The sequence below is a fragment of the Taudactylus pleione genome, unplaced genomic scaffold (assembly GCF_031769625.1).
Source record: "Taudactylus pleione unplaced genomic scaffold, aTauple2 ptg001601l, whole genome shotgun sequence".
NCBI classification, from domain to species: domain Eukaryota; kingdom Metazoa; phylum Chordata; class Amphibia; order Anura; family Myobatrachidae; genus Taudactylus; species Taudactylus pleione.
The window spans coordinates 158958-173290 of NW_028285998.1; the positions used below are offsets into that span (position 1 = coordinate 158958).

A 14333-nucleotide genomic window follows, 5' to 3' on the forward strand; every position below is an offset into this window, starting at 1 on the left:
ACCCCCTCGGGAGACTTAGGTTTAGGCTGCGGGGAAGGGGGGTTAGGTTTAGGCACTTGGAGGGGGGGGGGGCACACCTAAGGGAGAGTCAGGTTAGTTAGTACTTACCTTAGCTGTTGTCGGGATCTTCACTGGTGCCGGGCTTCCGGCGTCGGGATTTGAACATGCGTCTGGTGGTAAATCATACCGATCTCATAATAACAATGATAATCCTATACATCCTAAACACAGGTACTGATATTACCCCCTCCCCCATTATAATAACAATGAGAATCCTACACATCCTAAACACAAGTACTGATATTACTCCCTCCCCACCATAATAACAATGATAACCCTACACATCCTAAACACGGGTACTGATATTACCCCCTCCCCCATTATAATAACAATGAGAATCCTACACATCCTAAACACAGATACTCATATTACTCCCTCCCCACAATAACAATGATAATCCTACACATCCTAAACACAGGTACTGATATTACCCCCTCCCCCACTATAATAACAATGAGAATCCTACACATCCTAAACACAGGTACTGATATTACCCCCTCCCCCACTATAATAACAATGAGAATCCTACACATCCTAAACACAGGTACTGATATTACTCCCTCCCCACAATAATAACAATGAGAATCCTATACATCCTAAACACAGGTACTGATATTACCCCCTCCCCCACTATAATAACAATGAGAATCCTACACATCCTAAACACAGGTACTGATATTACCCCCTCCCCCACTATAATAACAATGAGAATCCTACACAACCTAAACACAGGTACTGATACTACCCCCTCCCCACCATAATAACAATGATAATCCTAAACACATATGGATAAAGTTGGGTGTTTATGACTGTAGGGTTAGGGATCTATTCTCTCCCTACAGTAAATAGTTACCAGCACTGATATGCAGGTATGTAAGCTCTCACGAGCAGGGCCCTCTTCCTTCATGTGCTTCTCCTTCCCTTTCTCATACGATCATCTACTCCAAACTCCCCAGAAGGACACCTAACACTTGGTTGCTGACTCCCTGCTGTTTTTGAGTTCGGATCATTATTGCAGCAATGTATATAAACCATGCCCTTGTCCTGCATTGTTATGTACTGTAAGTTGCTGCCTTTTTGTGTGCTCATTTCTTTATGTCCTGTGTAAGGCGCTGCAGAATCCTTGTGGCGCCATAGAAATAAAGGCTAATAATAATAATAACTCTATGTAACTTGCAGGACTCCTGTTATCACCATCTATTTGTTAGGATGTATCTTATTTGTGTTGTATTAGTGACCCTTTAACTCTGGGCATCGGCCAGCTGGCACATAGCCCATACTGCCACAGGCGGGTATAGCCGAGACAAATAAGAAATATATTAGCTTTTAAATTGTGGAAACAGAGTTGTTGTTCCCACATCCGGATAATTAGGCCTCATATAACGTATCGTCTCCCTCCGACGTCCGCTATACTGCGTGTGGCCGAGTGCGTTCAGATTCCTGCGGTACTTCACACGCCCCAAACCTACTTGTTCTTATTAGATGTGAGACTGCGTATCATCCGAGTGCAACCAAATGGCAGCGCGTCCATGTCCTCAGTCACTGCGCCCCACGCCAGCTGCTTTATCACAAGTGAGGCGCAGGTAGCTTCTGCCTCGCTGGGAGCCTGGAGGACAAATATGAGAGGAACGGGATGGAGGAGACAGGTGGATTGTTTTGGAATACTGCAGACGCAGCAAGATTGGTACATGGGGGAGAGAGTTCTCTGGTCTCACCTGTATAAAGGGGACGCCCAGGTGCGTCAGCAATGTCTTCAGGTCTTGTTGATCTGCAAATCAGACATGAACCAGTGAGAGAGATGTGAGACTCGTGGACGCACTCTCGGGGGATTAGGGACACAAGGGGGCTAGGCTCTGTCAGTGTTAGTATTACAGTAGCATCATGATTGGTAAAAAATTTCTTATTTATACATTTAAAAAAATCACATTATTAATTAAAATGATAGAGATAGTGTAGCAGGAGAAGTGTATAGTTATAAAATTCCTGGTTAGAGATTAGATCGCTGGGTCACTTATTAATGATCTTCTGAGTTGAATAGAACACGGGGTACATTAATGTGATCACTTGTTCTAGGGCTCAGGGTTTACTATTCTGTATTATGGCTCAAAGGCAACATCTGTACATTTACTGCAAACAATATTTGATACAATGTCATTGTTCTTTATATAGTGGATATTAAAGCTGTATAGAGGTAATTTCTCAGATTCTAATAATATAGATAGGATATAAATTACTACTATTAGGCAGATGTTACTAATAAAATTGCTTTCACCATCTATTTAGTGTTGTGTTCACGATTACATGTACCAATATACAGATAACCCTGTGTTCTCGCAGTCCGTTATTTATGCATGTTATTCTGGTGTTTAATTACAACACTATAATTGTTGTGTAATCTAATACATATGTCAAATCTAGTTCAGTACAGCAACATTCTATATCTATAGCTTGTGATTTATACACGATATCGCTCACCCCTATCTCTGTCATGTACGCCCAATATTAGTCTTTTCTTTTTCAAAATTGCATTACAGACATATAGAGGACCTTTATTAATGCCGCTCAGTGTATACATTACAGATATATAGAGGGACCCTTATTACTGCCGCTCAGTGTGTACATTACAGATATATAGAGGGACCTTTATTAATGCCGTTCAGTATATACATTACAGACATATAGAGGACCTTTATTACTGCCGCTCAGTGTGTACATTACAGACATATAGAGGGACCTTTATTACTGCCGCTCAGTGTGTACATTACAGACATATAGAGGACCTTTATTAATGCCGCTCAGAGTACACATTACAGACATATAGAGGACCTTTATTACTGCCGCTCAGTGTATACATTACAGACATATAGAGGGACCTTTATTACTGCCGCTCAGTGTGTACATTACAGACATATAGAGGACCTTTATTAATGCCGCTCAGAGTACACATTACAGACATATAGAGGACCTTTATTACTGCCGCTCAGTGTATACATTACAGATATATAGAGGGACCTTTATTAATGCCGCTCAGTGTATACATTACAGACATATAGAGGACCTATATTACTGACGCTCAGTGTGTACATTACAGACATATAGAGGACCTTTATTACTGCCGCTCAGTGTATACATTACAGACATATAGAGGAGCTTTATTACTGCCGCTCAGTGTATACATTACAGATATATAGAGGACCTTTATTAATGCCGCTCAGTGTATACATTACAGACATATAGAGGACCTTTATTACTGCCGCTCAGTGTGTACATTACACATATAGAGGAGCTTTATTAATGCCGCTCAGTGTATACATTACAGACATATAGAGGACCTTTATTACTGCCGCTCAGTGTGTACGTTACAGATATATAGAGGAGCATTATTACTGCCGCTCAGTGTATACATTAGACATATAGAGGACCTTTATTAATGCCGCTCAGTGTATACATTACAGACATATAGAGGACCTTTATTACTGCCGCTCAGTGTGTACATTACAGATATATAGAGGAGCTTTATTACTGCCGCTCAGTGTATACATTAGACATATAGAGGACCTTTATTACTGCCGCTCAGTGTGTACATTACAGACATATAGAGGACCTTTATTAAAGCCGCTCAGTGCGTACATTACAGACATATAGAGGAGCTTTATTAATGCCACTCAGTGTGTACATTACAGACATATAGAGGACCTTTATTAATGCCGCTCAGTGTATACATTACCGACATATAGAGGACCTTTATTACTGCCGCTCAGTGTATACATTACAGACATATAGAGGACCTTTATTACTGCCGCTCAGTGTGTACATTAGACATAAAAAGGGACCTTTATTACTGCCGCTCAGTGTATACATTAGACATATTTAGGACCTTTATTAATGCCGCTCAGTGTGTACATTACAGACATATAGAGGAGATTTATTAATGCCGCTCAGTGTGTACATTACAGACATATAGAGGACCTTTATTACTGCCGCTCAGTGTATACATTAGACATATAGAGGACCTTTATTAATGCCGCTCAGTGTGTACATTGCAGACATATAGAGGGACCTTTATTAATGCCACTCAGTGTATACATTACAGACATATAGAGGACCTTTATTAATGCCGCTCAGTGTGTACATTGCAGACATATAGAGGACCTTTATTAATGCCACTCAGTATATACATTACAGACATATAGAGGGACCTTTATTAATGCCGCTCAGTGTGTACATTACAGACATAGAGAGGATCTTTATTAATGCCGCTCAGTGTATACATTACAGACATATAGAGGACCTTTTTTAATGCCGCTCAGTATATACATTACAGACATATAGAGGGACCTTTATTAATACCGCTCAGTGTATACATTACAGACATATAGAGGACCTTTTTTAATGCCGCTCAGTATATACATTACAGACATATAGAGGACCTTTATTAATGCCGCTCAGTGTATACATTACAGACATATAGAGGACCTTTTTTAATGCCGCTCAGTGTATACATTACAGACATATAGAGGGACCTTTATTACTGCCGCTCAGTGTGTACATTACAGACATATAGAGGGACCTTTATTAATGCCGCTCAGTATATACATTACAGATATATAGAGGGACCTTTATTAATGCCGCTCAGTGTATACATTACAGACATATAGAGGACCTTTATTAATGCCGCTCAGTGTATACATTACAGACATATAGAGGACCTTTATTAATGCCACTCAGTGTGTACATTACAGACATATAGAGGACCTTTATTAATGCCGCTCAGTGTATACATTACCGACATATAGAGGGACCTTTATTAATGCCGCTCAGTGTATACATTACCGACATATAGAGGAGCTTTATTAATGCCACTCAGTGTATACATTACAGACATATAGAGGACCTTTATTAATGCCGCTCAGTGTATACATTACCGACATATAGAGGACCTTTATAAATACCGCTCAGTATATACATTACAGACATATAGAGGGACCTTTATTAATGCCACTCAGTATATACATTACAGACATATAGAGGGACCTTTATTAATGCCGCTCAGTATATACATTACAGACATATAGAGGGACCTTTATTAATGCCACTCAGTGTGTACATTACAGACATATAGAGGGACCTTTATTAATGCCGCTCAGTGTATACATTACAGATATATAGAGAGACCTTTATTAATGCCGCTCAGTGTATACATTACAGACATATAGAGGACCTATATTACTGCCGCTCAGTGTGTACATTACAGACATATAGAGAACCTTTATTAATGCCGCTCAGTGTGTACATTACAGACATATAGAGGACCTTTATTAATGCCGCTCAGTGTATACATTACAGACATATATAGAGGAGGACCTTTATTAATGCCGCTCAGTGTCTACATTACAGACATATAGAGGACCTTTATTAATGCCGCTCAGTGTGTACATTACAGACATATAGAGGACCTTTATTAATGCCGCTCAGTATATACATTACAGACATATAGAGGACCTTTATTAATGCCGCTCAGTGTATACATTACAGACATATAGAGGACCTTTATTAATGCCGCTCAGTGTATACATTACAGACATATAGAGGACCTTTATTAATGCCGCTCAGTGTATACATTACAGACATATAGAGGACCTTTATTAATGCCGCTCAGTGTATACATTACAGACATATAGAGGACCTTTATTAATGCCGCTCAGTGTGTACATTACAGACATATAGAGGACCTTTATATATAGAGGACCTTTATTAATGCAGCTCAGTGTGTACATTACAGACATATAGAGGACCTTTATTACTGCCGCTCAGTGTATACATTACAGACATATAGAGGGACCTTTATTACTGCCGCTCAGTGTGTACATTACAGACATATAGAGGACCTTTATTAATGCAGCTCAGTGTGTACATTACAGACATATAGAGGACCTTTATTAATGCCGCTCAGTGTGTACATTACAGACATATAGAGGACCTTTATTACTGCCGCTCAGTGTATACATTACAGACATATAGAGGACCTTTATTACTGCCGCTCAGTGTATACATTAGACGTATAGAGGGACTTTATTAATGCCGCTCAGTGTATACATTACAGACATATAGAGGACTTTTATTACTGCCGCTCAGTGTGTACATTACAGATATATAGAGGAGCTTTATTACTGCCGCTCAGTGTATACATTACAGACATATATAGAGGAGGACCTTTATTAATGCCGCTCAGTGTATACATTACAGACATATAGAGGACCTTTATTAATGCAGCTCAGTGTGTACATTACAGACATATAGAGGACCTTTATTAATGCCGCTCAGTGTGTACATTACAGACATATAGAGGGACCTTTATTACTGCCGCTCAGTGTATACATTAGACAAATAGAGGGACTTTATTAATGCCGCTCAGTGTATACATTACAGACATATAGAGGACTTTTATTACTGCCGCTCAGTGTGTACATTACAGATATATAGAGGAGCTTTATTACTGCCGCTCAGTGTATACATTACAGACATATATAGAGGAGGACCTTTATTAATGCCGCTCAGTGTATACATTACAGACATATAGAGGACCTTTATTAATGCCGCTCAGTGTGTACATTACAGACATATAGAGGACCTTTATTACTGCCGCTAAGTGTGTACATTACAGATATATAGAGGAGCTTTATTAATGCTGCTCAGTGTATACATTACAGACATATAGAGGACCATTATTAATGCCGCTCAGTGTATACATTACAGGCATATAGAGGACCTTTGTTAACGCTGCTCAGTGTATACATTACAGACATATAGAGGACCTTTATTAATGCCGCTCAGTGTATACATTACAGACATATAGGGGACCTTTATTAATGCCGCTCAGTGTATACATTACAGACATATAGAGGACCTTTATTAATGCCGCTCAGTGTATACATTACAGACATATAGAGGACCTTTATTAATGCCGCTCAGTGTATACATTACAGACATATAGAGGACCTTCATTAATGCCGCTCAGTGTATACATTAGACATATAGAGGACCTTTATTACTGCCGCTCAGTGTATACATTACAGACATATAGAGGAGCTTTATTAATGCTGCTCAGTGTGTACATTACAGACATATAGAGGGACCTTTATTAATGCCGCTCAGTGTATACATTACAGACATATAGAGGGACCTTTATTAATGCCGCTCAGTGTATACATTACAGACATATAGAGGACCTTTATTAATGCCGCTCAGTGTATACATTACAGACATATAGAGGACCTTCATTAATGCCGCTCAGTGTATACATTAGACATATAGAGGACCTTTATTACTGCTGCTCAGTGTGTACATTACAGACATATAGAGGGACCTTTATTAATGCCGCTCAGTGTATACATTACAGACATATAGAGGACCTTTATTACTGCCGCTCAGTGTATACATTACAGACATATATAGAGGACCTTTATTAATGCCGCTCAGTGAATACATTACAGACATATAGAGGACCTTTATTACTGCCGCTCAGTGTATACATTACAGACATATAGAGGGACCTTTATTAATGCCGCTCAGTATATACATTACAGACATATAGAGGGACCTTTATTAATGCCGCTCAGTGTATACATTAGACATATAGAGGACCTTTATTAATGCCGCTCAGTGTGTACATTACAGACATATAGAGGGACCTTTATTACTGCCGCTCAGTGTGTACATTACAGACATATAGAGGACCTTTATTAATGCCGCTCAGTGTGTACATTACAGACATATAGAGGACCTTTATTAATGCCGCTCAGTGTGTACATTACAGACATATAGAGGGACCTTTATTACTGCCGCTCAGTGTGTACATTACAGACATATAGAGGACCTTTGTTAACGCTGCTCAGTGTATACATTACAGACATATAGAGGGACCTTTATTAATGCCGCTCAGTGTATACATTACAGACTTATAGAGGGACCTTTATTAATGCCGCTCAGTGTGTACATTACAGACATATAGAGGACCTTTATTACTGCAGCTCAGTGTATACATTACAGATATATAGAGGGACCTTTATTAATGCCGCTCAGTGTGTACATTACAGACATATAGAGGGACCTTTATTAATGCCGCTCAGTGTATACATTACAGATATATAGAGGGACCTTTATTACTGCAGCTCAGTGTATACATTACAGACATATAGAGGACCTTTATTAATGCCGCTCAGTGTGTACATTACAGACATATAGAGGACCTTTATTAATGCCGCTCAGTGTATACATTAGACATATAGAGGACCTTTATTAATGCCGCTCAGTGTATACATTGCAGACATATAGAGGACCTTTATTAATGCCGCTCAGTGTATACATTACAGACATATAGAGGACCTTTATTAATGCCGCTCAGTATATACATTACAGACATATAGAGGACCTTTATTAATGCCGCTCAGTGTATACATTACAGTCATATAGAGGGACCTTTATTACTGCCGCTCACTGTGTACATTACAGACATATAGAGGACCTTTATATATAGAGGACCTTTATTAATGCCGCTCAGTGTATACATTACAGACATATAGAGGGACCTTTATTAATGCCGCTCAGTGTATACATTACAGACATATAGAGGGACTTTAGTAATGCCGCTCAGTGTATACATTACAGACATATAGAGGACCTTTATAAATGCCGCTCAGTGTATACATTACAGACATAAAGAGGGACCTTTATTAATGCCGCTCAGTGTATACATTACAGACATATAGAGGGACTTTAGTAATGCCGCTCAGTGTGTACATTACATACATATAGAGGACCTTTTTTAATGCCGCTCAGTATATACATTACAGACATATAGAGGACCTTTATTACTGCCGCTCAGTGTATACATTACAGACTTATAGAGGACCTTTATTAATGCTGCTCAGTGTGTACATTACAGATATATATAGGGACCTTTATTACTGCCGCTCAGTGTATACATTACAGACATATAGAGGGACCTTTATTAATGCCGCTCAGTGTGTACATTACATACATATAGAGGACCTTTATTAATGCCGCTCAGTGTATACATTACAGACATATAGAGGGACCTTTATTAATGCCGCTCAGTGTATACATTACAGACATATAGAGGGACCTTTATTAATGCCGCTCAGTATATACATTACAGACATATAGAGGACCTTTATTAATGACGCTCAGTGTATACATTACAGACATATAGAGGACCTTTATTAATGCCGCTCAGTGTATACATTACAGACATATAGAAGACCTTTATTACTGCCGCTCAGTGTATACATTACAAACATATAGAAGACCTTTATTAATGCCGCTCAGTGTATACATTACAGACATATAGAGGGACCTTTATTAATGCCGCTCAGTATATACATTACAGACATATAGAGGGACCTTTATTAATGCCGCTCAGTGTATACATTACAGACATATAGAGGACCTTTATTAATGCCGCTCAGTGTATACATTACAGACATATAGAGGACCATTATTAATGCCGCTCAGTGTATACATAACAGACATATAGAGGACCTTTATTAATGCCGCTCAGTGTATACATTACAGACATATAGAGGAACTTTATTAATGCCGCTCAGTGCATACATTACAGACATATAGAGGGACCTTTATTACTGCCGCTCAGTGTATACATTACAGACATATAGAGGACCTTTATATATAGAGGACCTTTATTAATGCCGCTCAGTGTATACATTACAGACATATAGAGGACCTTTATTAATGCCGCTCAGTGTGTACATTGCAGACATATAGAGGACCTTTATTAATGCCACTCAGTGTATACATTACAGACATATAGAGGGACCTTTATTACTGCCGCTCAGTGTATACATTACAGACATATAGAGGACCTTTATATATAGAGGACCTTTATTAATGCCGCTCAGTGTGTACATTACAGACATATAGAGGACCTTCATATATAGAGGACCTTTATTAATGCTGCTCAGTGTATACATTACAGACATATGGAGGACCTTTATTACTGCCGCTCAGTGTATACATTACAGACATATAGAGGGACCTTTATTAATGCCGCTCAGTGTATACATTACAGACATATAGAGGGACCTTTATTACTGCCTCTCAGTGTATACATTACAGACATATAGAGGGACCTTTATTAATGCCGCTCAGTATATACATTACAGACATATAGAGGGACCTTTATTAATGCCGCTCAGTATATACATTACAGATATATAGAGGACCTTTATTAATGCCGCTCAGTGTATACATTACAGACATATAGAGGACCTTTATTAATGCCGCTCAGTGTATACATTACAGACATATAGAGGACCTTTATTACTGCCGCTCAGTGTATACATTACAGACATATAGAGGACCTTTATTAATGCCGCTCAGTGTATACATTACAGACATATAGAGGACCTTTATTAATGCCGCTCAGTGTATACATTACAGACATATAGAGGACCATTATTAATGCCGCTCAGTGTATACATAACAGACATATAGAGGACCTTTATTAATGCCGCTCAGTGTATACATTACAGACATATAGAGGACCTTTATTAATGCCGCTCAGTGCATACATTACAGACATATAGAGGGACCTTTATTACTGCCGCTCAGTGTATACATTACAGACATATAGAGGACCTTTATATATAGAGGACCTTTATTAATGCCGCTCAGTGTATACATTACAGACATATAGAGGACCTTTATTAATGCCGTTCAGTGTGTACATTGCAGACATATAGAGGACCTTTATTAATGCCACTCAGTGTATACATTACAGACATATAGAGGGACCTTTATTACTGCCGCTCAGTGTATACATTACACACATATAGAGGACCTTTATATATAGAGGACCTTTATTAATGCCGCTCAGTGTGTACATTACAGACATATAGAGGACCTTTATATATAGAGGACCTTTATTAATGCTGCTCAGTGTATACATTACAGACATATGGAGGACCTTTATTACTGCCGCTCAGTGTATACATTACAGACATATAGAGGGACCTTTATTAATGCCGCTCAGTGTATACATTACAGACATATAGAGGGACCTTTATTACTGCCTCTCAGTGTATACATTACAGACATATAGAGGGACCTTTATTAATGCCGCTCAGTATATACATTACAGACATATAGAGGGACCTTTATTAATGCCGCTCAGTATATACATTACAGATATATAGAGGACCTTTATTAATGCTGCTCAGTGTATACATTACAGACATATAGAGGACCTTTATTACTGCCGCTCAGTGTATACATTACAGACATATATAGAGGACCTTTATTAATGCCGCTCAGTGTATACATTACAGACATATAGAGGACCTTTATTACTGCCGCTCAGTGTATACATTACAGACATATAGAGGGACCTTTATTAATGCCGCTCAGTATATACATTACAGACATATAGAGGGACCTTTATTAATGCCGCTCAGTGTATACATTAGACATATAGAGGACCTTTATTAATGCCGCTCAGTGTGTACATTACAGACATATAGAGGGACCTTTATTACTGCCGCTCAGTGTGTACATTACAGACATATAGAGGACCTTTATTAATGCCGCTCAGTGTGTACATTACAGACATATAGAGGACCTTTATTAATGCCGCTCAGTGTGTACATTACAGACATATAGAGGTACCTTTATTACTGCCGCTCAGTGTATACATTACAGACATATAGAGGGACCTTTATTACTGCCGCTCAGTGTGTACATTACAGACATATAGAGGACCTTTGTTAACGCTGCTCAGTGTATACATTACAGACATATAGAGGGACCTTTATTAATGCCGCTCAGTGTATACATTACAGACTTATAGAGGGACCTTTATTAATGCCGCTCAGTGTGTACATTACAGACATATAGAGGACCTTTATTACTGCAGCTCAGTGTATACATTACAGATATATAGAGGGACCTTTATTAATGCCGCTCAGTGTGTACATTACAGACATATAGAGGGACCTTTATTAATGCCGCTCAGTGTATACATTACAGATATATAGAGGGACCTTTATTACTGCAGCTCAGTGTATACATTACAGACATATAGAGGACCTTTATTAATGCCGCTCAGTGTGTACATTACAGACATATAGAGGACCTTTATTAATGCCGCTCAGTGTATACATTAGACATATAGAGGACCTTTATTAATGCCGCTCAGTGTATACATTGCAGACATATAGAGGACCTTTATTAATGCCGCTCAGTGTATACATTACAGACATATAGAGGACCTTTATTAATGCCGCTCAGTATATACATTACAGACATATAGAGGACCTTTATTAATGCCGCTCAGTGTATACATTACAGTCATATAGAGGGACCTTTATTACTGCCGCTCACTGTGTACATTACAGACATATAGAGGACCTTTATATATAGAGGACCTTTATTAATGCCGCTCAGTGTATACATTACAGACATATAGAGGACCTTTATTAATGCCGTTCAGTGTGTACATTGCAGACATATAGAGGACCTTTATTAATGCCACTCAGTGTATACATTACAGACATATAGAGGGACCTTTATTAATGCCGCTCAGTGTATACATTACAGACATATAGAGGGACTTTAGTAATGCCGCTCAGTGTATACATTACAGACATATAGAGGACCTTTATAAATGCCGCTCAGTGTATACATTACAGACATATAGAGGACCTTTATTAATGCCGCTCAGTATATACATTACAGACATATAGAGGACCTTTATTACTGCCGCTCAGTGTATACATTACAGACTTATAGAGGACCTTTATTAATGCTGCTCAGTGTGTACATTACAGATATATATAGGAACCTTTATTACTGCCGCTCAGTGTATACATTACAGACATATAGAGGGACCTTTATTAATGCCGCTCAGTGTGTACATTACATACATATAGAGGGACCTTTATTACTGCCTCTCAGTGTATACATTACAGACATATAGAGGGACCTTTATTAATGCCGCTCAGTGTGTACATTACAGACATATAGAGGACCTTTATTACTGCCGCTCAGTGTATACATTACAGACATATAGAGGGACCTTTATTAATGCCGCTCAGTGTATACATTACAGACATATAGAGGGACCTTTATTAATGCCGCTCAGTATATACATTACAGACATATAGAGGACCTTTATTAATGACGCTCAGTGTATACATTACAGACATATAGAGGACCTTTATTAATGCCGCTCAGTGTATACATTACAGACATATAGAAGACCTTTATTACTGCCGCTCAGTGTATACATTACAAACATATAGAAGACCTTTATTAATGCCGCTCAGTGTGTACATTACAGACATATAGAGGACCTTTATTAATGCCGCTCAGTGTGTACATTGCAGACATATAGAGGACCTTTATTAATGCCACTCAGTGTATACATTACAGACATATAGAGGGACCTTTATTAATGCCGCTCAGTATATACATTACAGACATATAGAGGACCTTTATTAATGCCGGTCAGTGTATACATTACAGACATATAGAAGACCATTATTAATGCCGCTCAGTGTATACATAACAGACATATTGAGGACCTTTATTAATGCCGCTCAGTGTATACATTACAGACATATAGAGGAACTTTATTAATGCCGCTCAGTGTATACATTACAGACATATAGAGGACCTTTATATATAGAGGACCTTTATTAATGCCGCTCAGTGTGTACATTGCAGACATATAGAGGACCTTTATTAATGCCGCTCAGTGTGTACATTGCAGACATATAGAGGACCTTTATTAATGCCACTCAGTGTGTACATTGCAGACATATAGAGGACCTTTATTAATGCCGCTCAGTGTATACATTACAGACATATAGAGGGACCTTTATTACTGCCGCTCAGTGTATACATTACAGACATATAGAGGACCTTTATATATAGAGGACCTTTATTAATGCCGCTCAGTGTGTACATTACAGACATATAGAGGACCTTTATTAATGCCGCTCAGTGTGTACATTGCAGACATATAGAGGACCTTTATTAATGCCACTCAGTGTATACATTACAGACATATAGAGGGACCTTTATTACTGCCGCTCAGTGTATACATTACAGACATATAGAGGACCTTTATATATAGAGGACCTTTATTAATGCCGCTCAGTGTGTACATTACAGACATATAGAGGACCTTTATATATAGAGGACCTTTATTAATGCTGCTCAGTGTATACATTACA

At 38.5% G+C, this 14333-nt stretch overlaps 1 protein-coding gene across 1 annotated transcript in view; it reads right to left on the minus strand.

Moving 5' to 3' along the window:
• LOC148442153 (flap endonuclease 1-like) overlaps window positions 1–14333 on the minus strand; it is a 109626-nt gene that overhangs the window by 10333 nt on the left and 84960 nt on the right. The window contains exons 5-6 of the mRNA XM_088464163.1: window positions 1776–1828; window positions 1530–1666 (exon numbers count right to left, since the gene is read on the minus strand). Coding sequence (XP_088320289.1) covers window positions 1530–1666; window positions 1776–1828 — 190 coding nt within the window. The remainder of the gene's footprint in view (window positions 1–1529; window positions 1667–1775; window positions 1829–14333) is intronic.